Raw genomic sequence first — 21,962 nt, forward strand, 5'->3', positions numbered from 1 at the left:
ATGTGTGAACATGGCCCTATGGTAAGATTTTGTTTTGGGATTGGTTTTACAAAACTGATAGTGGCCTCTGCACTAAAAATGGAGGCACAGTTATAAAAATGAGAAGGTGATGTGACATGGTGAGGTGGCAGTAGGACTCTAGGCCCCTCCAGACCCCCAGTCTTTCTGCAGTAGCTGGGGTGAGTGCTCAGTGGACGGGCTGAGGGCAGAGCTTCCACCTCACTCAGGCACTGTACATCTCTGGACGTGGTTATGTAAACGAGCCAGCAATGAAACAGTTAAGCTTGCAGGGAGCCTCGGAATGTAGATCCGGCACCTCCACTCTCCCAAGCCATAACACGCTGGGTGTGTGAATGTAGATTCATCCGCAGGGTTGCTAAGGGTGAAACTTTTCCCCTGACTTCCTTCACTTTGGGCCAGGAGGAGGGAGGCTGCAGGATCCCGGCGCTCTCGGCGAACTCCCCCCTTCCCGAAAGAATACACACCCAATAAAATACACAAGGGGACCCCAGAAAAGCCTGAGCAGCCGCCATACTCCTCCTCTCACTCCAAACCGGCGGATTCTGACTTACAACTACTGACCAAGTAAGGAGTCCGGGCAGTGCTGTCACGATAGAGGGACGTGGGGATGTCGGGACAGCTGCAGCACCGGGGCTGGATGTAGGGGGCTTTGGATTGGGTTGTCCCTTTAAATGCTGTGCATATGCAGAAATTGTGCAGCAGGTGCCCCTCACCTGGTGAGATGTGATGGGGCAGCAGCTGTGAGTGTTGCAGGGTATGGCCTATCCAGCTCTTATTCCTGCAGGGTCAGAGGAGCCCATTCCTGGGTGGAAGTGCCTCCAGCAGCCTCTACAGAAGGAGGCTCACTTTGGAAATGGACCTTGTACTTCCCAGTTAATCAAATATGGCTGCCAGAGAGGGAGCATCTGTCCAATGTTCGAGGCCGGGGCTGCTGGGAGCAGATGATTCCCCCCCCCCCCCCCCTCCCGCCTTTGCCCTCCATTAATGTGAGGCTTGGTGGCCCCTCCATGATACACCTTGTGTAGGGTACTCCTTCTATAGTATTGTAGCATTTCCCAGCCATGGTTGGGATTAGATCTGTGGTGTTGTGTGGTCTATGGAGCACTATAGATGTCACACTAGGAGATGATGGAGAGGCAGACATCTTCCCGTCTCCACATCCCCCGATCATTCATTGCCCCAACATCAGTCATCGGTGTAAACAGGATTGGGGCTCGTATTGACCGTCCTAGAGGGCATCATCGTCCGGAAGACCCCACTTACAATGGAGGTCCTGTGTAACAGATGTGGATGGTTTGCTAAATCTTCTCCTATTCACATTTTCTGGCACCACCGATGGGGTCTGAGTCTTAGGAATACAGATCAGAGTACAAGGTTATTGGCCTCCTCCCTGTCACCTTGTTTAATGTGTAAACAGCCATTAATGTCAGCTGCGCCGGCCCTTTAACCATGCAGCCGGCCCCTGTGATTGGCTCTGCTCCTACACACCCGCCTGACTCCGCCATCTAGAAGGGTTTTCTTGTTGTTTTAACTCTTGATGACAAAAGCCCTTTTAATATGCTTTAAAAAAAAAAAGTCAAGATGGCCATTAACCAGGACAGGATCTACAAACTGATCTGCCGTATGCAAAGCCGGAATCATTGGAAGATCATTCACATCATGTAATTTGTGTGTGTGTGTGTGTGTGTGTGTGTGTGTTTTGTTGTTTTTTTTTTTGTTTTTTTTTAACCCTTGTAATAATTGAATGGGGGAGAAAAATTCTAATATCAAAACGTGTGTATTTTCCGCAACGTTTTTCTGACACGCCGGATTTTGCTGCAGATACATGTGCACACACCATAACCAGTCCTCTCCAAATCAGTATTTTTATGGATAAAGTCGCCCTTCTATTGACTGACCTGTTCCTATCAGACCCGTTGCCTATAATTCACCAAATGAGCGTCACTCGAGTTCAGGGTCATCCTGTAATCCTATGTCCTGAAGACTGACCCCGCCGGAGTAAGATGCGCCCGATTCCTTACGGGGATTACTTCTTACTAAATTTGGCGCATCTTTCAGCCGCCCGTGTTCCAGTGTCATAAAATTATACTCCAGACTTACAGGAGGACATTTCCGGTATAGCGTATGCTACCTCTGTGGTGTGAGTTATAGCTAATCTGTCATGTCTGTTCTAGGTCATATACTTTTCATTATGTTCCACCCACTTCTAAAAAAAAATATTCAACTCTCTAACTCCAGAAGCTGAAATAAATGCTGGATGAGCCCAATCCTGACAGTTATTGTTGTGAATCTCTGTTATTAGGGATAAACCCTTTAAAGGGATCCTGTCAGGTGCAATATTGACCCAGAACCACAAGCAGTTCTGTGTACATTGCTAATCCCTGCCTAACTGTCCCTGTATACACTAGCATAGATAGAGATCTTTGGAAAAGGTATTTCTAAAGATCGTATATTGTATGCTAATGAGCGCAGGGACTAGTCCCAATGGTGTTACTTCTCTTGGCTAGTCGGCCCACATAGCACACCTCTGTGGACGTACTAACATGCTAACATGTTAATGAATTTGCAGCGACGCCGCACGTACCTCACTCTTAATGGCGGCTGGCGGAGGATGGATGCGCTCTGATCTTCCTATCATGCGCACTAAACTGATGCCAGATGTAAGCTTCCCGGCTTCAGTGAGGTACAGTGCACGTAACCGGAAGTGAGGAGGACTCCGGATCATGCCTAGTGCGCCTCCATACTCTGCTGGCCGCCATGAACAGTGAGGTATGTGCAGCGTTGCTGCGCATTCATTAGCATGTTAGTACACCTACAGGGGCGTGCAAGCATGCTATATGGCACACTCTCGAAGGGGAGAACCGCCCTTAGGACTAGTCCCCGTGCTTATTAGCATATGAGAAAAGATCTTTAGAATTTTTTTTCTAAAGATCTTTGTTTATGCTAGTGTTTGCAGGGATTCGCAATATGCACCCAGGACTGCTCGTGGTTCTTGGTGCATATTGCCCCTGACAGATTCCCTTTTAAAGGGATGGTACAGGTTTGAGATGGAAGTCTGTGGTCACTCTGTGATTGGAGACTTGAGTCCTTACAGCACAAGCACCGCCCTGCAGGATTTGCTAGTGTGACTATAAAATCCCAAGTGGTGTTTGCATACATGCTGACTAGACTTGCTTGGCACGTCTAGTCTGAATGTGTTCAGAAGTCTGACAATTGTATACTTGTAGTTATGTGGCTTCCCGTTTCTCCCACTGGAGAATCCTGACAGCTTGTGGGGTGTGCTTGTCGGGGTCTGTGCCCATGATCAGCGTTTGCAGTGTTTGTTTTCGCTGTATCCAATACACTGTGGTACAGTAGAAGCTCCGTGGATGGGGTTTCTAGAAATCTGCCCACTGTGCTTCTTTCCTCAGCGTAAACTAACATGTGGCTTTCTGAGCCGCAGCATGTCAATTTATTTGTGGAGACTGGGAGAAAGTGACAGTCTGCAGTGCCCAGAACCCTGATAATGGGCACGGATGCTGCGTTCTCCTTTGGAGGACACTAACCTCTCCACAGGAGGGATGATGCTGTGTCTAGAACGCAGGGTCTCCAGATCGTGGCCATGTACCATAAGGCTTCACAAGTCTGCAGTCACACTGTCATAGCAGATTTGGACAACCCCTCTTAAGCTCTGTTGTAACACACTGGAAGCTCTGCTGATTATGCTCTACTATTGCATGTTACACAACACCATAATATTAATCTTTGGTCTGTTCCTATCATTTTTTTTTTCTTCGCACTCAAAAGATATTGCACGACTGACTTCTAATTGGTAATCCCCCTAGAAACCTTATTTAGTGGTCTCTGAAGTTAATTGGATCTACAGATGAACAGATCCCTTCTTGCAACCTCGGTCCACGTCGGTGTTCTGTGGCCATGGACGAAGCTGCTCAAATTTCCTGAGGTTCCCTGGCGTGGGCCCATCTGTGCGGTGCGGCAGTCACCAGCACCACTAATCGTAAGCCAAGCCTGGTGTCCCAGAGGGTAAGGAAATCGCAGCTCCTCTCAATGCCCAGAACACTGGCCCGGGGTTGTGTAAAGAGGCCACTCATCTCTGGATCCATGATGACTGCGAGATGCTACTAACAGATGCAGCTGGCAGGTTTACTGCAGAATGGTGTAGACCAGTTGCTGCTTTCTTGTAGTCTATGTACTATAAATCGTGTGTGTGTATATGTAATACATAATTTGTCCAGTTTCAACATATTGATGAGCTATGCACAGGATGGGTCATTAATGAGATTGGTCATTGGTCCGAATCCCAGCACCTTAGCTGCTCCCTGCGTTCACTGTGTAGCGGCTGCTGCTGGTCACTGCAGAACGGCTCCTGGACATTGCATGGACTTGTGCCGCTCCGCTCCAGTCACTGTTCACATCCAGCAGCTGCAAACATCAGATTGGTCTGGATGTCTGATCCCCACCCATCCCATATGGAATCCACAGTCATCAGTATGTAGTGATAAGACAAGCCATCCATACAGCGTGTGCCTTTCACAAGCATTAAAAATTATATTTTACCATACATAGCAAAAACCTGCTGACAGATTCCTTTAACAGCAGATGGAAACTATTTTTGAATGCTATGTAATCTGAAGACAGCATGCTGTAGGGGTTAAAACATAGAATTTAGGGACACCTGTCCTGTGGAGGTCTAATCTGTTGGTAATTTATGTTTAAGCAGCAGGACTTATCATTGCTTGGACTACAATGTTCTGTCCAGGCAGTTTGACAATTTATTATGCCATTTATTCCATGGCGCTTTACATGTGAAAGGGGTACACATAATTGGGATAAGTACAATAATCATAAATAAAACAAGACAGACAGGTACAAGAGGATAGAGGTCCCTGCCCGCGAGGGCTCAGTCTACAAGGGATAGATGTGGATACAGTAAGTAAGGGTAGAGATAATTGTGCGGTATCAGACTGAGGGTTACGGCAGGTTGTAGGCTTGTAGGAAGAGGTGGGTCTTCAGATTACTTTTGAAGCTTGTCAAGGTAGGTGAGTCTGATGTGTTGTGGCAGAGAGTTCCGGAGTATGGGGGAGGCACGGGAGAAATCTTGGATGCGATGGTGGGAAGAGATGACAGGGGAGGAGAGGAGATCTTGAGGATCGAAGGTTATGTGCAGGTAAGTACCGGGAGACTAGGTCACAGGTGTAGGGAGGAGACAGGTTGTGGATGGCTTTGTAGGACATGGTTAGGGTTTTGAACTGGAGTCGTCTGGTGAAGGGATTGGCAGAGAGAAGCCACAGAATAGCCGGGGGGGACAGGTGGATCAGTCAGGCAGCATAGTTTAGAATAGATTGTAGGGGTGCAAGACTGTTAGAAGGGAGGCCACAGAGCAGGAGGTTGTAATAATCCAGGCGGGAGATCAGGGCGTGCACTAGGGTTTTTGCAGTTTCTTGGGAAAGGGATGTATGAATCCGGGAAATATTTTTGAGTTGGAGGCCCCTTCCTCAGACACCTCTCTGTCTATGTTCAAAATCAATAGAGCCTGGGGTGGGCGGGGGAAGCTCTCTACAAGGTTAAATCTAAAAATGTTGTTTGTGTCAGAATGGCTGCATCCAGTAATCTAAATGATACATCATTGGATGCAGGATCTCTGCCCCTATAGTATGCTGCTCTGAGATGGGGTAGCAAAAACCTGCTGACAGATTCCCTTTAACACACAAATCTATGGAACAGTGAGGCTGAACTCATGCATGTAATTTTTAATTTTGTGTGGATTTTTTTTTTTTTTGTTAAATTCTGTAACCATCTTTACAAGTGAATAGAAAATTAATAAAGTGTATGTGTGAATATTTGGATTTTATTCTTTTGTCTCTATTGTGGTCTTGGGTTATGAGCCCATGATTAGGACCCGCTGTGTCCTGGACGCGGCAGCTCCTGACCTGGGGGGGCCACGAGTCTCCTCCGCAGGAGAATGCAGCTGCTTGTGCCCACGATCAGGGTTCGGGCTCTCTTGTCTTGTTCTCCCTATGAAGGAGGCTTGCGACTCTGGAGCAAAGAATTGACGTGCTGTGGCTCGGGAAGCCGCACCGCAGGTCACTTTACACTGTGGGCTGTATAAAGCTCATCCAATGCAGCTGAAACGTGCTGCGTCCAAAACACTGGGAACCCTGATCATGGGCACGTGCATGGGCATATGCAAAAGTGGCAGAAAAATTCTACAAAAAAAACTTTGGCCCTTTTGTGTCCCTATGCACCATACAGATCAGGTTTTCCCTGTTTGTTGCCATATTGTATTTCATTGAGTAATCAGTTGTGGTTTTTTGTTTTTGTTTTTTTTTTCTTCAATATGGCTAAAATACTGTAGTGTATAAGGTGCACCATTCACCAGGACTTTTGTATATAGCCTAAAGCCAGTGCTATACTGGCACTATGAGGCTGATTCACTACATGCCTGTAGTGGGCTGCTCGGATATTTAGGTTTTGAAACCCGAACGTTTTTTATTAAAACAAAATCGGTAGCTTCTTGAGTGACGGCAGCTGAGGAGCAGATAATATCTGGGGGGGGGGTATTCATAGGTATCCCCTCCCCCTGTTAGACTTTGCATTAATATTATACAAACTATTCACTTTTTCCCCTTGCAGGACCTCTGTGTGGTCATACCCATGTGACCAGAAGGGGCGGGACCTCCGCCAACAATGCTGATACCACGAAGCAACATTTTTCTGTTGGTTGAGGCCCTGCCCCTTCTGGTCACATGGGTATGACCTCACACAGCTCCTGCAAGGGGAAAGTGCATCGTTTGTATAATATTAATGCCAATTCTAACAGGGGGGGATAACTCTGAATACCCCCCAGATATTATCTGATCCTCAGCTGCTGTCACTCAAAAAGCTACAGTTTGTTTGTTTTTTGTTTTTTTGCTTTATAAAAAAAGCAACTTTTTTTTTTTTTGGGGTTTCAAAACCTAAACATCTGAGCGGAGCACTACAGGTATGTATAGACTCAGCCTGATAGTGCCAGTATAGCACTGGCTTTAGGTTTATATTTGAAAATCCTGGTTCCCTTTAAGCATTATCTCCCTGCAGATTCTCTATATCTGCAGGTAGATCACCTTTCACAAGGTGACAGATTTTCTCTTAAAGTACAAATAGGTTTTTTTCAGACTCCCCACAGAAGCCTATAGGAAAAATGCAAAGTGAGAATGAGTTTTCATGAAATCCCATCAACTTTGCTTGAATTGTTAGGTGCAGTAGAAAGAAATGCCATAGACTCTTGTGAGCTGAAAGCATAATCCAGATTAATTGAAACGTGCTGCACGTTGGGGAAAAAGTCCATACACGTAACCTGAAATGTGAACACCATTTACATGTGCTGCCACTAAGATATCTATATTATTCCGATTGTGTCTGATGTAATGTCTAACATAAGGCCTCACCTTCAGATATGAGGGGAAAACAAGTGTCATATTTGCACAGAATGTCTATGGCAAATGTCCTCTGAATTATGTAACTTAGATTGAAAATATTCCTACAATTACTGACCCATTTAACTTAAGGTCACTCCTCAACCTCCTTTAAAGTGCCAAAATACCACTTATATAATATTTATACACAGACAACCGTGGCATAAATTTTGAATAAAACATAATCTTTATTATATCATATTAAAATTGATACAGCAATTGAGTCCTCAAAAAAGGGTTAACTGGACTGCTGGGGTAGGTCAGATAACAGTAATGGTGGATAATTTACAATTTGATCACACTTACAGACTGAAGATATAATACAGTGATTTATGCATAGGCACATATCATACTTTCCTATCAATGCTATTTAGTGATCATGTGTCCCACTAACAGTTATTAGTTGCGATCACTATTTCAATATCATACATCTATGGTCATTGTGATGTAACCAGAGTTTCGCCCATGCGGCAAGGGGTACCTAGTAATCAATCGGCATTGCCATAACTTGTAAATTGTCCCCAACCGCCGCGACACTACCAGTACATCACAGCAGATCCATACAACCATTTATCCCGTATTGATTATACTGTTAACGTCGGGTTTAGCAGAGGCAGCCCGTAAGCCGTCTGCACCATGTACCCTATGCAAATGGGTCAATTCCAAAGTAGCTATCAAGGATACAACACAGTAAGTTTATACATGAATTCAATTCATAGTTTCCCATTGATACTTACTGACCCATTCAGAAGAAAAAGATCATTTAGGTCCCGTGGCCGGTGCATCGCCAGGTAAATGGAAGAAAACAATGGCACAATGCAGCCAGAAATATGCTTTGCTCGTCCTGTACAGCGTTTAATACGGTGTATATGGAGAAACACAGTTGTCTCTAACACTAGAAGTCCCAGAGAGGGGTCATTTAACATTTCTACCATTGGAACCCTATGGAGCTCGAAAATCCTGGGACTTCTAGTGTAAAGGCTCCGTTCACATGTCCAGTGATCACCCGCTTGTTAGAACGGATCCAGCTGCAATCTGTTGGCAAAAGTTGTGTAAATGCTGCGCAAGTGATTCATTCAGACTGTTGTACTATTGCCCGAAGATCTCAGCGCAATGCTCGCACTCCTTGGCGACCCTCTACACCTGACCGTCACAGCTGCATGGATATAAGAAAAGCCACTGGCCAGTGCGAGCATTGCGCGGAGATCCTCGGCCAGTAAACAGTCTGAATCACTGACACCCGGCACAGAGGTTTTTTTTGTTTTTTTTCCCTTTAACACAAGTTCCAATTACTGATACCAACAGGGGGGTGGGTGTGATTATGGACGGGAAGAAGGGTGAATATTCATTCCATTAACTAGCTGCCATGTGGCTATATAAGTCGGGGCTTACAGCAACACAATGTACACCAATAAAAGTTACATATCCTAAAAGGACTGCTGAAGCCCTATTTCAGGATGCTATTAGTATGATAATCCTTAACTAGGGCTTATTTTTGGTGTAGGGCTTATATTTTTAGCATACTCCAAAAAAGCTAAAAAAAAAAAATCCTGCAGGGCTTATTTTTGGAGTAGGTTTTATATTGGGTGGAAACACGGGACTTGTGTGGATTATATGCTTATTTGGTAAGTTTCTGCAGCAGAAATGCAATTTTATAGTAACAATGTACAGATAAAATTCCAGAGAAAGTGACCTGTTGCGAATCTTGAAATGTACTACATGTCAGTTTACACAGTGATAAAGGGAACCTGTCACCAGGTTTTTCCCTTTTATGAGCTGTGGCCACCACCAATGAGCCCTTATATACAGCATTCCGGAATACCGTATATAAGGGCTCAGGCTGCTCTCTAGAACATAAAAAAAGACCATTATAATACTCGCCTGGGGGCGGTCTGGACGATAGGTGTCGCTGCTTTCGGTCCAGCACCTCCTTGTGTGATTGCCGTTCTCCTGTCCAACCCTGTGTGCATGATGCTTCCTGTGTCATTCATTCCGAGGTCTCTATTGCGCTCCTGCGCATGCACACTTTGATCTGCCCTGCTGAGGACAGAGCATAGTACTGTAGTGTGCAGGTGGTAATTTACCTTTCCTCATGCCTCCGCATTACTGTGCTTGGCTTTGCCCTAAACCGGGCAGATCAAGCGGGTGACATCATACGTATCGCCAGGCAAAATCTCGCACCTGCGCAGAGAAGTCGCAGGTTCGCGCAGGCACACCTAGGCTTTTGGCGCTGCCCGCAGTAGTGCAGAGTGAAGTGCGCCTGCATGAGATGTGAATGTGTCTTCGCAGGCGTGAGATTTTGATCGCCTACATGGATGGCGTCCGAGCTGTCATCCACGTCAATCAGCACAGGAAATACAGAATAGGACGTCAATCGGACCGGACAATTTGCATACAGGGCGGGAGATTTTATAAAGGTATTTTTGGGGCTACAGAGAGGGTCAGGGGGTGACGTGCAGCTTTATAGCGTGCAGCACGGGCGCTGCTTAAGGTGCTAGTTTTAGTTTAGAAGGCCAAAATCTGGTGACTGTTCTCTGTAATGTCTAATATTGATGTGCACTGCCTCCTGACACAGGGCAGTCCGGCCCACATGTACTTCTAACTCCCTTTTTTTTTTATTTTGGTATTCTCACCACTGAGATCTATCACAGCACCTCACTTTGCCTTTGACATTTGTATGGTATTTATGAAAATCATCTGAAGTACATGAACACTCCTTTTTAATAAGCATTTGCTGTCAATTTAGTCACACCCATTGGTAACAAGGGTGGGAAATCAATTATACCGAGATGCAACATAGACCATAGCAAAACACTGCGACGCATTAGAGATTGGTAGGTTTCAAAGTGGCGCTAGTATATGACCTTTACAGCTAATGGCTTGGCTAAAAACCAGTGGGGCTTCTAGTAATGCACTGCTTAGTCCTGTGATATGTAAAAATCCTCTCTCCTCCATTTCAGCAGTGTGCTGCGTTCCAGACTGGCTCTCTGAGCAACATCCTAATTATTCGGAGCGTCCATAGCTGAGCAGCTCCACACAACTCCTAAGATTGCTATACGCAATACAAAGTATGTGTTGATGATCTGTAAAGCCTGGTCCTAGAGCAGAATGAATAATCTGTTAACGACCAAGGACATACTGGTATGTCCTTGGTCGCCTCCCTCCGGTTTCTGCAGGCTCCAGAGGCTAGCCCGTGGTCTTCTCCATAGATGGCTGCTGATCTGATCAGCAGACCTGTGCGGCTAACACCCGCGCCTGTTAACCCCTTAGATCATACACACTGACCGTGCGTTTTTTTTTTTTGTTTTTTTTAGGGCCGTGGTGGACATTGTGCCTTTCTGCCACCGCCATCAGCGGCCCCATGATGCAATCACGGAGTGCCAATGTGGTGTCATGGTAGCTCGGGGTCAGCTGGTTACCCCTGACGCTACCATGACTCTCTTCCTGTAAAAACCGACAGCGCCAGTACTCGCAGGAGATGAGCATTTCTCCTGATATCCTGATAAGAGCGATGCTGCAGCTACAGTAGCCATAAAGTACTCTAGGGGGACTAGTAAAATGAATAATGTGAAAAAAATTATTTATTTTTTTTTATTTAATGCAAGTTGAAATTCTTTTTTTTTTTTTTTTTTTTTTTGCCACGTTGAAAATAAAAACCATTAAAAAAAAATACATCTGGTACTGTAATCAATTTTTCTGATCGGTACATGGCGTGGTGAGAAAAAAAATTCTTAATGCCAAAATTACGTCTTAAAATGTAATAACAGGCGATCAAAACATCGCATCTACACAAATGGTGCAATTAAAAATGTCAGCTCAAGACTAGAGTTGAGCGAGTATCTATTTGTACTCGCTGTACTCATGAGTACTGTCTAATACTCGCATATTCGTGCTGAATAGCATGTGCAATGCAAGTCAATGGGGAAAAACTTGCAAAGTAAAGAGTAACCTGAATGTTGTACTATTCGCTACTCACACGAATAGTGTGGTACTTGGGTTACTTGTTATTTTGCACGTTTTTCCCCATTGACTTGCATTACACAGCTATTAAGTCAGAATACATGAGTATTAGACAGTACCCGTTATGAGTATAGCGAGTACGAATAGTTAGGTACTCGCTCAACTTTACGCAAGACTCAAAAAAAAGAAGCAGTCACTGAGTCCCAGATTCCAAAAAAGAGTACTGTACGGGTCGCGGAAAATGGCGACAAAAGCGCAATTTTTTTTTTTTTCTTCTAATTTTTTTTTTTTTCTTCTAATTTTTTTTTTTTTTTTTTTAGATGAAAGTGAAAGTATTCATGTTTGGTGTCTGCGAACTCGTACTCAACTGACGCGCGCATCAGTCTTACCATTTATAGTGAACACAGTGAATAAAAAAAAGGGGAATTTCACTTTTTTCACTATTTCTCAACATTTGGAAACCTTTTTTTTTCCCGTTTTCCAGTACACTATTTGCTAAAATGAATGGTGTCATGCAGAACTACAATTCGTCCCACAAAAAATAAGCCTTCATATGACAATGTTGACGGAAAAATAAAAATGTTATGGCTCTCTAAAGGAGAGGGAAAAACCAAAAATATAAAGTCGCCCAGGGGTGAAGGGGTTAATCAAGTTTCATCAATCCGTTTTTGTCAGAGCACAACTGATTTTGATCAGAATCCTAAAATTAATGTTTGACCTGTCTCCACTGCAGCAGCTACCCAGTACTGCATATCCACTGCCCACGTCCTGTCATTGGTTTATTGCCCCCCGCCATCTTGATAAAGGGGGCTGTTCGGCAGGCTGACGTGCGTGACCATGTGTGGTATGGAGACCTGCTGCCTTCTTGGTGTAGCTGGGTTGTGATCTGTGCAGCACAGGGGGTTTTTGCAGTTTACAGGGGTGAGCTTTCATGTACGTCGCCTTTACATTAGTGGTATTAATGTAGGCTGTGAACTGAAGTGATTTTAGAAATTATTTCCCAGCTGCCTCTAGGGCGCATCCTATCATAGGACGCTTCAGACTGAGGTTTGCAACTACCGTGTATCCCCACAAATAAGACGGGGTCTTTTAATAATTTTTGCAAAGCAACATTTAGTCAAATATGGTCATATGACATTCTGGAACATTAACAGAACGCCAAACCGTGTGTATCTATTTTTTCCTTCATCTAATATCTATGTATTCTCTAATATCAATCTGCGCATGCACGACTGTCTCACCAGATTCCTGCAATGACCTTTGGTCACGTGATGTCACAAAGGTCCTGTTGCAATGTTCTCATCAGGATATAAACCCTGGGGCCCTGTGATATTGCCCACCCCCCCTAATGCCAGTCCTGTATATAAGCCTGTCTCCTGTTCAGTTCTTTTAGACTCCCTGCAGTTGAGACCTGTGGTCACATGACTGGGAAGTCAAAGGTCCCTAAACGATCTGAACTTTGGAATACAACTGCTGGGGCCTCTAAGAGTGGGGCCCTGAGAGATTGGGAAGTCTGACTACCCCACCCCCCTCCCCCTAACACCAGCAATGACTGTAAAGAGAGCTTATTTTTGGAGTAGGGCTTATATTTTAAGCATATGCCAAAAATCTGTAAAATCATGCTAGGGCTCGTTTTTGATTTTCAGGGAAACACTATGTGTAGTGTTTCGCTTAGAGTAGCGCTCTGTGACTTGTGCTAGACATGGATTATCCTTAATGATGAACTTAGAGGTTGTCCACTACTTGGACAACGCCTTCTCAATCAGCATGTTTGGTAAAATGACACTTATACTCTCCTCCTGTTCTGGCATTCACTATCCTGGGGCTCACATGACATTGGGCACAGGACTCGCGTGATGTAACAATCGGCGCCGCTTTCACTGCATTTGGACAAATCAAAGAGGAAGTCAGGGCTGCGGCTGGCCTCTTCATGTTTGGTACTTCCGAAGCAGGAGCGAGTGAAGCCAGTGCTGATTGGGCAGTGTTTGTGTGATGTAACAATGTCATGTGAGCCCCGGGAGAGTGAGTGCTGGAACATCATTGGAGGGGAGTTGCTTCAACCTTGATATAGCAACTCTGACCTCTCCTCTGGCTTTGATGCTACACAGGAAAGTGCTTCCTTTGTTTCTGCACTCCATTTATGTGAATGAAAGGGGGCTTGTTGAGTTACTAACTTCAATAGCTAAACCAGCCCCCTTCTATTTATTAATTTGCATTAATTGCACTCCCACCATCCTTAATAGCTTCCATTGAGGATGTTAACTTGCAATCAGTATTGTATTGTTTTGTAACATTTCTGGTCTCGTAGGCCTGGTTCCCACGATCAGGATTAGCAGCATTCTGGACGCAGTTTTTTTTTTTTTTTTTTTTTTTTTTGTCCCCTCCCCCCCCCCCCCCCCCCTGCTTCCAAAACTGCTGCATGGTACAGTACAAGCAGAGTGAATGGGATTTCTAGAAATCTCCTGCCCACTCACTGTGCTTTTCTCTGCAGTATAAACTGACATGTGGCGCAGCTTTCCGAGGTGCAGCGTGTCCATTTAGGCTTGCGGAGAAAATTGTGACAGTCCGCTGTACCCCAAACTCCAATCGTGGGCACAGGCAGCTGCTTTCTCCTGCAATGAAAACTCGTGTCTTAACAGGAGGAGTGACACTGCATCTAGGACGCAGTGTCTATGGATTGGTGCACTTATCCTTATGAACTGCAGACAGACTGGGCTTCTTAAGAATAATACTATTGTAAACATGGAGGCCTATAGCAGCGTATCAGCACCCTGCCATCATAAACTGACTGCCGTGATATGCTTGATGGCAGCGTTTAAGGAGTTAAGTTGATGCGATCAGAGCTAGCCATCGACTGCTGAGTATGTAATGAAGCTGGCGCCCACAATATATAGAGCAGGCTCTGCTAATGGGCCTGCTGCATATTGTTTCCCTTGAAAATAAGCCCTAGTGTAAGATTTTTGGTGTTTTTTGAGTTTTATTTTATTTATTTTTTTGTTCAAGAATAAATGTGGATTGTTTATTGGAAAATATAAAATAAACCCTAGTACATCTTTCCAAGAAAAAAATTAGTATAAGACCCGGTCTTATTTTCGGGGAAACGTTGTAGTTACAGCGTGTGGCCATCAGCTCAGCTCCTGAGCCTGCTGCATATAGTTATAGTATGTGGCCATCAGCTCCGCTCCTGAGCCTGCTGCATATAGTTATAGCGTGTGGCCATCAGCTCCGCTCCTGAGCCTCCTGCATATAGTTATAGCGTGTGGCCATCAGCTCAGCTCCTGAGCCTGCTGCATATAGTTATAGCGTGTGGCCATCAGCTCCGCTCCTGAGCCTGCTGCATATAGTTATAGCGTGTGGCCATCAGCTCCGCTCCTGAGCCTGCTGCATATAGTTATAGCGTGTGGCCATCAGCTCAGCTCCTGAGCCTACTGCATATAGTTTATAGCGTGTGGCCATCAGCTCCGCTCCTGAGCCTGCTGCATATAGTTATAGCGTGTGGCCATCAGCTCCGCTCCTGAGCCTGCTGCATATAGTTATAGCGTGTGGCCATCAGCTCCGCTCCTGAGCCTACTGCATATAGTTATAGCGTGTGGCCATCAGCTCCGCTCCTGAGCTTGCTGCATATAGTTTATAGCGTGTGGCCATCAGCTCAGCTCCTGAGCCTGCTGCATATAGTTATAGCGTGTGGCCATCAGCTCCGCTCCTGAGCCTGCTGCATATAGTTATAGCGTGTGGCCATCAGCTCAGCTCCTGAGCCTGCTGCATATAGTAATAGCGTGTGGCCATCAGCTCAGCTCCTGAGCCTGCTGCATATAGTTATAGCGTGTGGCCATCAGCTCCGCTCCTGAGCCTGCTGCATATAGTTATAGCGTGTGACCATCAGCTCCGCTCCTGAGCCTGCTGCATATAGTTATAGCGTGTGGCCATCAGCTCCGCTCCTGAGCCTGCTGCATATAGTTATAGCGTGTGACCATCAGCTCCGCTCCTGAGCCTGCTGCATATAGTTATAGCGTGTGGCCATCAGCTCCGCTCCTGAGCCTGTTGCATATAGTTATAGCGTGTGGCCATCAGCTCCGCTCCTGAGCCTGCTGCATATAGTTATAGCGTGTGACCATCAGCTCCGCTCCTGAGCCTGCTGCATATAGTTATAGCGTGTGGCCATCAGCTCCGCTCCTGAGCCTACTGCATATAGTTTATAGCGTGTGGCCATCGGCTCCGCTCCTGAGCCTGCTGCATATAGTTATAGCGTGTGGCCATCGGCTCCGCTCCTGAGCCTGCTGCATATAGTTATAGCGTGTGGCCATCAGCTCCGCTCCTGAGCCTGCTGCATATAGTTATAGCGTGTGGCCATCAGCTCAGCTCCTGAGCCTGCTGCATATAGTTATAGCGTGTGGCCATCAGCTCCGCTCCTGAGCCTGCTGCATATAGTTATAGCGTGTGGCCATCAGCTCCGCTCCTGAGCTTGCTGCATATAGTTATAGCGTGTGGCCATCAGCTCAGCTCCTGAGCCTGCTGCATATAGTTATAGCGTGTGGCCATCAGCTCAGCTCCTGAGCCTGCTGCATATAGTTATAGCGTGTGGCCATCAGCTCCGCTCCTGAGCCTGCTGCATATAGTTATAGCGTGTGGCCATCAGCTCCGCTCCTGAGCCTGCTGCATATAGTTATAGCGTGTGGCCATCAGCTCAGCTCCTGAGCCTGCTGCATATAGTTATAGCGTGTGGCCATCAGCTCAGCTCCTGAGCCTGCTGCATATAGTTATAGCGTGTGGCCATCAGCGCAGCTCCTGAGCCTGCTGCATATAGTTATAGCGTGTGGCCATCAGCGCAGCTCCTGAGCCTGCTGCATATAGTTATAGCGTGTGGCCATCAGCTCAGCTCCTGAGCCTGCTGCATATAGTTATAGCGTGTGGCCATCAGCGCAGCTCCTGAGCCTCCTGCATATAGTTATAGCGTGTGGCCATCAGCGCAGCTCCTGAGCCTGCTGCATATAGTTATAGCGTGTGGCCATCAGCTCAGCTCCTGAGCTTGCTGCATATAGTTATAGCGTGTGGCCATCAGCTCAGCTCCTGAGCTTGCTGCATATAGTTATAGCGTGTGGCCATCAGCGCAGCTCCTGAGCCTGCTGCATATAGTTATAGCGTGTGGCCATCAGCGCAGCTCCTGAGCCTGCTGCATATAGTTATAGCGTGTGGCCATCAGCTCAGCTCCTGAGCCTGCTGCATATAGTTATAGCGTGTGGCCATCAGCTCCGCTCCTAAGCCTGCTGCATATAGTTATAGTGTGTGGCCATCAGCTCCGCTCCTGAGCTTGCTGCATATAGTTATAGCGTGTGGCCATCAGCTCAGCTCCTGAGCCTGCTGCATATAGTTATAGCGTGTGGTAATCACGATGGACGTTATTTCTTAGTGTGTGTATTATATATTTATCTGTTTTACATTTGGTATTTCATAGTTTAGAGATGCAAATATATAACTTATTTATTTTTTTTTTTTTTTTGTCTACAGAGAATATGCATCTGGAGATTAAGGTCGCCCTAAATTTTATTATATCGTACTTGTACAATAAGCTTCCACGACGACGAGCTGATTTGTTTGGTGAAGAGCTGGAGCGGCTTTTAAAAGGCAAATATGAAGGGCACTGGTACCCTGAAAAACCACTGAAAGGCTCTGGATATCGCTGCATTCACATCGGCGAAACGGTGGATCCAGTGGTTGAGCAAGCTGCACGCAGAAGTGGTCTTGATATAGAGGATGTAAGGGCAAATGTACCAGAAGAACTGAGTGTTTGGATTGATCCATTTGAAGTGTCTTACCAAATTGGAGAGAAGGGAACAGTAAAAGTGTTGTATTTGGAAGATATAGAGAGCAGCACAGAGCTGGACAAAGAGATAAAGAGCAGCTTCAATCCTGAGGCACAAGCATTCATCCCGATCACAAACCAAGAGGCTTCACTGTCAAACTCTCCATCTCCATCTTTTGATCAGTCTCCAAGTCCAACGTTCATCCCTCGTGCCACTCAGCCAATTACCTTTACTACTGCCACATTTGCCGCCACCAAATTTGGCTCAACTAAGATGAAGAAAGGAGGTCAACGCATGGCACGATCACCTACCAATAATCTTGCAAAGCACAAGGGTCTATCTCTTTCAATGCACTCGCTGAACTTCAGTCCAGCCCAGGGACCCCCATCCCAGCTTTCTCCAAATGCCAAGGAGTTTGTCTTCAGCGGCCCACCAGGGCTATTTTATGAGGGGGAGAGCCAGAACCTTCCAAGCCCTGGTCAGTTTGCCTCGCCCTTCAGCACTGGGAGCAGCCTGTTTAACGAGAAGTCTCCTTTTGTGGATGGATTGAACTTCAGCCTCCCCTATCCTAGCCAGCCATTCCAGCCCGTTGTCCTGGCTAATTGAGGTTGTTGAAGAAAATCCGAAAATATTCACTCGAGATCTAAGCGTTGAAGCTTTTTTTTTTTTTTTTCTGAATAAAAAAGGTAATACAAGTAGATATTACTGGGATATAAAGTACTTGGGTTGCATTGCTACTGGACACTTGTGAAGTTCTCACCTTTTTACATAAAGATGAATATATGTGTGAAGCATATAATTATAGAAATTATGTGGATAACTAGTTTTTTAATTCCTTACAATTGGCTGCAGCAGAATAATCCTCGGTTTTGAATTCTCCTCAACATGCCCGAAAGAGAATGAGAAAATGACTGGTCTGCGTGGTCATATCATAAGAACTGTGGCAGGACGGCCATGCTTGGAATATTATAACTTGTCTTTTATAGTGTCACCTTCTGCCAGGCTGGAGGAACATCTCTTCTCTCATTTTATTTGGGTTCTATTTCTTATTTACGTTGTCTTTTTATATTGTAGCTGCCTTTGCTTGTCTAACATTTTGATATTTTCCTTATTTATTTTTCCACTTGCAATGGCCACACATTGGTACTTCAATCTGGAAAAGGCATCATCTCTGCGCATGTCGACGGAGCCTTGTGAATAATTTCATATGTGTTCATAGCAGCCTTTTATACTACTTTCTGTTTTTGGATCTTTTTTAGCCTGTGACTGAGTTGTGGCCATCAAGCTGCACCTCAACTAAAAATCCCAGCATAATCGGCTAGCAAGGAAATTATGTGTTAGGTTGGAGTCACGCTTGCACAGCCGCACACTTTCTGGACAGGAGCGTCTCAGCTGCATAGAAATGCATGCAGCCGACCCGCTCCTGTCGGGTGTGTGGCCGTGCCGGGGTGATGTGATGCGAGACTCGGCAAAGTCACTTGTCAGTGTGACTCCGGCCTTATACAGAAATAAAATGACTGCACTTATCTACCTCCCCTCCCTTTATGTTCTTCTTTCCTTACCTATTTTGAAGTTAAGGTTCTTTTGAATGTAATGTGGTGGCATTATAGCAGTATTGAAGCCTTGATTAATTTCTCGGTAGTAAAAGTGCTGTAGAATAATGTTCTCCTCGATATTGCGGTTAATTACGGACAAGGTTAAATGGAGCACTTGCACTACAAAAAAAGAAAATGCCAGTGAAGCCTTGACTCTGCCTTAGAAAGGGACGGTGAATCTTCTTTGAAAGATTGATAAAAAAGATTAAGAATCGCCCAGGTTTGTTAGAATTGAAAATCTACCAAGTCAATGTGTATTAGCCCTCTTTTATTGATGACCTCCCTTCCAAAAGACTATTTTTGTTCACTGCAATTTTGGCGTGAATGTCAGCGATTTCACTGTATTCCTAATTCAAATTGATAAAAAAATTATAATTTTTAACTAGTTCCTGTAACTGTATATTTGTCAACTTTTTTTTTTTATTATTTTTTTTTTCTTCCCCCGGATACGGAGAAGTCTCCACAAAGCAATTAAGACGCTATATCGCACTTATATTTCAAGCTGAATGTGTGTTATAAAAAACAGTATTTAAAAACAAAGCTAACTACTTATTACACTATTCTGGTATAAATACCATATTAAGTTTTATTTTTTTATTTCAACTTTTTTTTTTTTGTTAACTCCTTGTATAGAAGACATTATATATTTGAAACTTGCATATAATATTCCTTGTTCAAAAGAGGCCAGCTGAGCAAAACGATGGCATTGGGGAAAAGTAATATATAAACAAATTTTATAATATATCTATATTTTTTAAAAAGTGTTTATAATTGATTTTATTTATTTTATTTTCTAAGAGTTTTTTGGAATAAAACTAGAAAGAAAAAAAGTTATCAAAATACTATAAATTATGAAAAAAATATATAAATTTACAGTGTAGTTTGTGGTAACCTAAATTTTTCATTTCTAAACGTGTTATTTACAGTGTAGAGTCACTGTTTTCTTTTCTTTCCCTTTCAAAGGCTGAACAGCTTTTTGTTAGATTTGTGTAAATCAAGAACTGGAAGGTCCTATTTTATTTTGTCAGGTTTAACCTTTCGTTTTCTGTTTTGTATAAAAGCAAATGAAACCACTGCGTTCTCGGCAGTCAATGTCCAGGGAAATTGCTTGATTTACTCAGACTTGATGAATTGATTCCTAGAAAGCACGGACTGGTCAGCATTAGTGCTTTAAAGCCTTTATCATGCAAAATAAAACTACAGATCTCCCAAAATCCTGCTTTTAAAGAAGCACCCTCGAGAAATAAATAAATAAAAAAAAAAATATATATTACATTTTTATTCCCTAAATGTGGAAGTGCAATAAAGTGTAAATCGCCTTCTTCCCCAGGTTCCAGCGCTACTCCTTTCCTCTTCTGTTTCATCATGTGACAAAACAACGTAACTGGTTGATTAATTCATGACGAGCTGGGGGGTTCTTTCGTCATAGTGGAGTAATATTTCTGGCTAGATACAGACCACTCGTCAGATGCATCTGATTCATTAAAGGGAACCTGTAACCAGTTTTTCAGCCTATAATCTGTGGCCACCACCAGAGGGCTCTTTATATACAACATGTTAGAATGCTGTATATAAGAGCCCAGGCCTCTGTGTAAAACAAAAAAAAACACTTAACGGTCGCGCTGTGGTGGATTATAGTCATATGGGCATCTCCGTTGTCCGGACCCTGCACCACCTCTTTCGGCCATCTTTGTCGTCCTTCTGTAGCTGTAGTGCATGACTTTGTCCTTCGTCATGCTCGTGCGCTGGCATTGAGGTCCTGCGCAGGCGCATTTTGATCTGCCCTGAGCAGGGCAGATCAAAGCATTGTAGTGCGTATGCACGGGACCGGCTAGTGTGTATGACATAGGACGTGTCATGCACACAGGCTTAAGATGGGGGACCAAGATGGCCGAAAGAGGAGGTGCAGGTACTGGACAACGGAGACACCCATATGTCCCAACTCCACCACACCGTGACCGTTGAGTATTATAAAGTGTGTGGTTTTTTGTTTTTACATAGCAGCTTGGGGTCTTTATATACAGAATGTTAGAATGCTGTATATAAGAGCCCACTGGTGGTGGCCACAGCTTATAGGCTGAAAAACTGGTGATGGATTCCCTTTAAGCTACATGCCAATTTTAATGAATTGGGAGAATCTGACTCCCATCATGTCCCCTTACCAAGACTGCTGAGAAAATCGCTGATCTTCATAAATCTGAGTCATGGAGTGTAGTCTGAACTGCTGCGCCGGCGTTTCGGTTCCGTGACACGGGAGTACAATCAGAGCAGCATTGGAAACCAGGGAAGACTGTGATCAGTAAATATTTTATTGCACTTATACTACATTACATCCACATTTAGACAGGTGTAGGAAATAAAAATTCAGAGTGCATCTTTATTATCTGAAAGTTGTCTTGTTTTCCACGAAACTGTACAGCTCTTTTTACAATAAAATCAGCCTTGTCTGACAGGTGTAATCCTGACTTCTAAGAAAATAAATAAATCTGCCCACTGATCCCTATTTAGGCTTTCCTTCAAACATTTCCAATATGTTTTTTTCAGATATAAAATATGCAGTCCTAAATCATGTAGCAAAATCAACAACATTGTATACACTTGTAAAGCTATCCCTTTAATATGTGCACGAGGCCCCATTGGTCCCTGACTCTACCTCTCAGTACAACAGCCCTGAAATATACAACGTTTCTAAGGGATAATGGCCCTGTCCTATGTCAGATGGTGAAGAGGACATTCCTGAATTCATGCGAGTAAAATACATCTCCCTTAGGAAAATAAACTTTAAAAAAATATTGGAAAAAAAAAATACTAACATTTTTAAAAAAATGTCAGCAGGTTTTTGTTACCCCATCTGAGAGCAGAAGACGGAGACCCTGATTCCAGTGATGTGCAAACTTGTCAAGTTTAGAAAACCCAGTAAAGCCTTTTGTAACCCTTTTTTATTTTCCAAATTTAGCACGCTCTGTCAACCCAATCTCTGGAACAAACTGCTTTGTACTTTAAAAAAAGAATGTGAAAAGTGGCCCTTGGATGAGTAACGGTCCTTTTTAGACTTGGCCCACATATACTATTTATTTCATTAGCAGAGGGGCTCTTCAGCTACTGAAATTTTCAATCAAATTGTAATATTC

The 21,962-nt window shown here is 44.4% G+C and overlaps 1 protein-coding gene across 1 annotated transcript; it reads left to right on the top strand.

Annotated features, from left to right (window-relative positions):
• Window positions 1-376: 376 nt before the first annotated feature.
• Window positions 377-21,639, top strand: TOB2 (transducer of ERBB2, 2). Its single transcript, XM_075321879.1, has 2 exons — window positions 377-585; window positions 16,941-21,639. Exon 2 carries the CDS (start codon window positions 16,946-16,948, stop codon window positions 17,840-17,842), a length of 897 nt encoding a protein of 298 aa, XP_075177994.1. The 5' UTR covers window positions 377-585; window positions 16,941-16,945; the 3' UTR covers window positions 17,843-21,639.
• Window positions 21,640-21,962: the final 323 nt, after the last annotated feature.

The sequence above is a fragment of the Anomaloglossus baeobatrachus genome, chromosome 8 (assembly GCF_048569485.1).
Source record: "Anomaloglossus baeobatrachus isolate aAnoBae1 chromosome 8, aAnoBae1.hap1, whole genome shotgun sequence".
NCBI classification, from domain to species: Eukaryota; Metazoa; Chordata; class Amphibia; order Anura; family Aromobatidae; genus Anomaloglossus; species Anomaloglossus baeobatrachus.

Excerpts from the sequence above, each read along its gene's own strand:
- TOB2 (XM_075321879.1), top strand. The coding sequence starts at position 16,946 with ATGCATCTGGAGATTAAGGTCGCCCTAAATTTTATTATATCGTACTTG.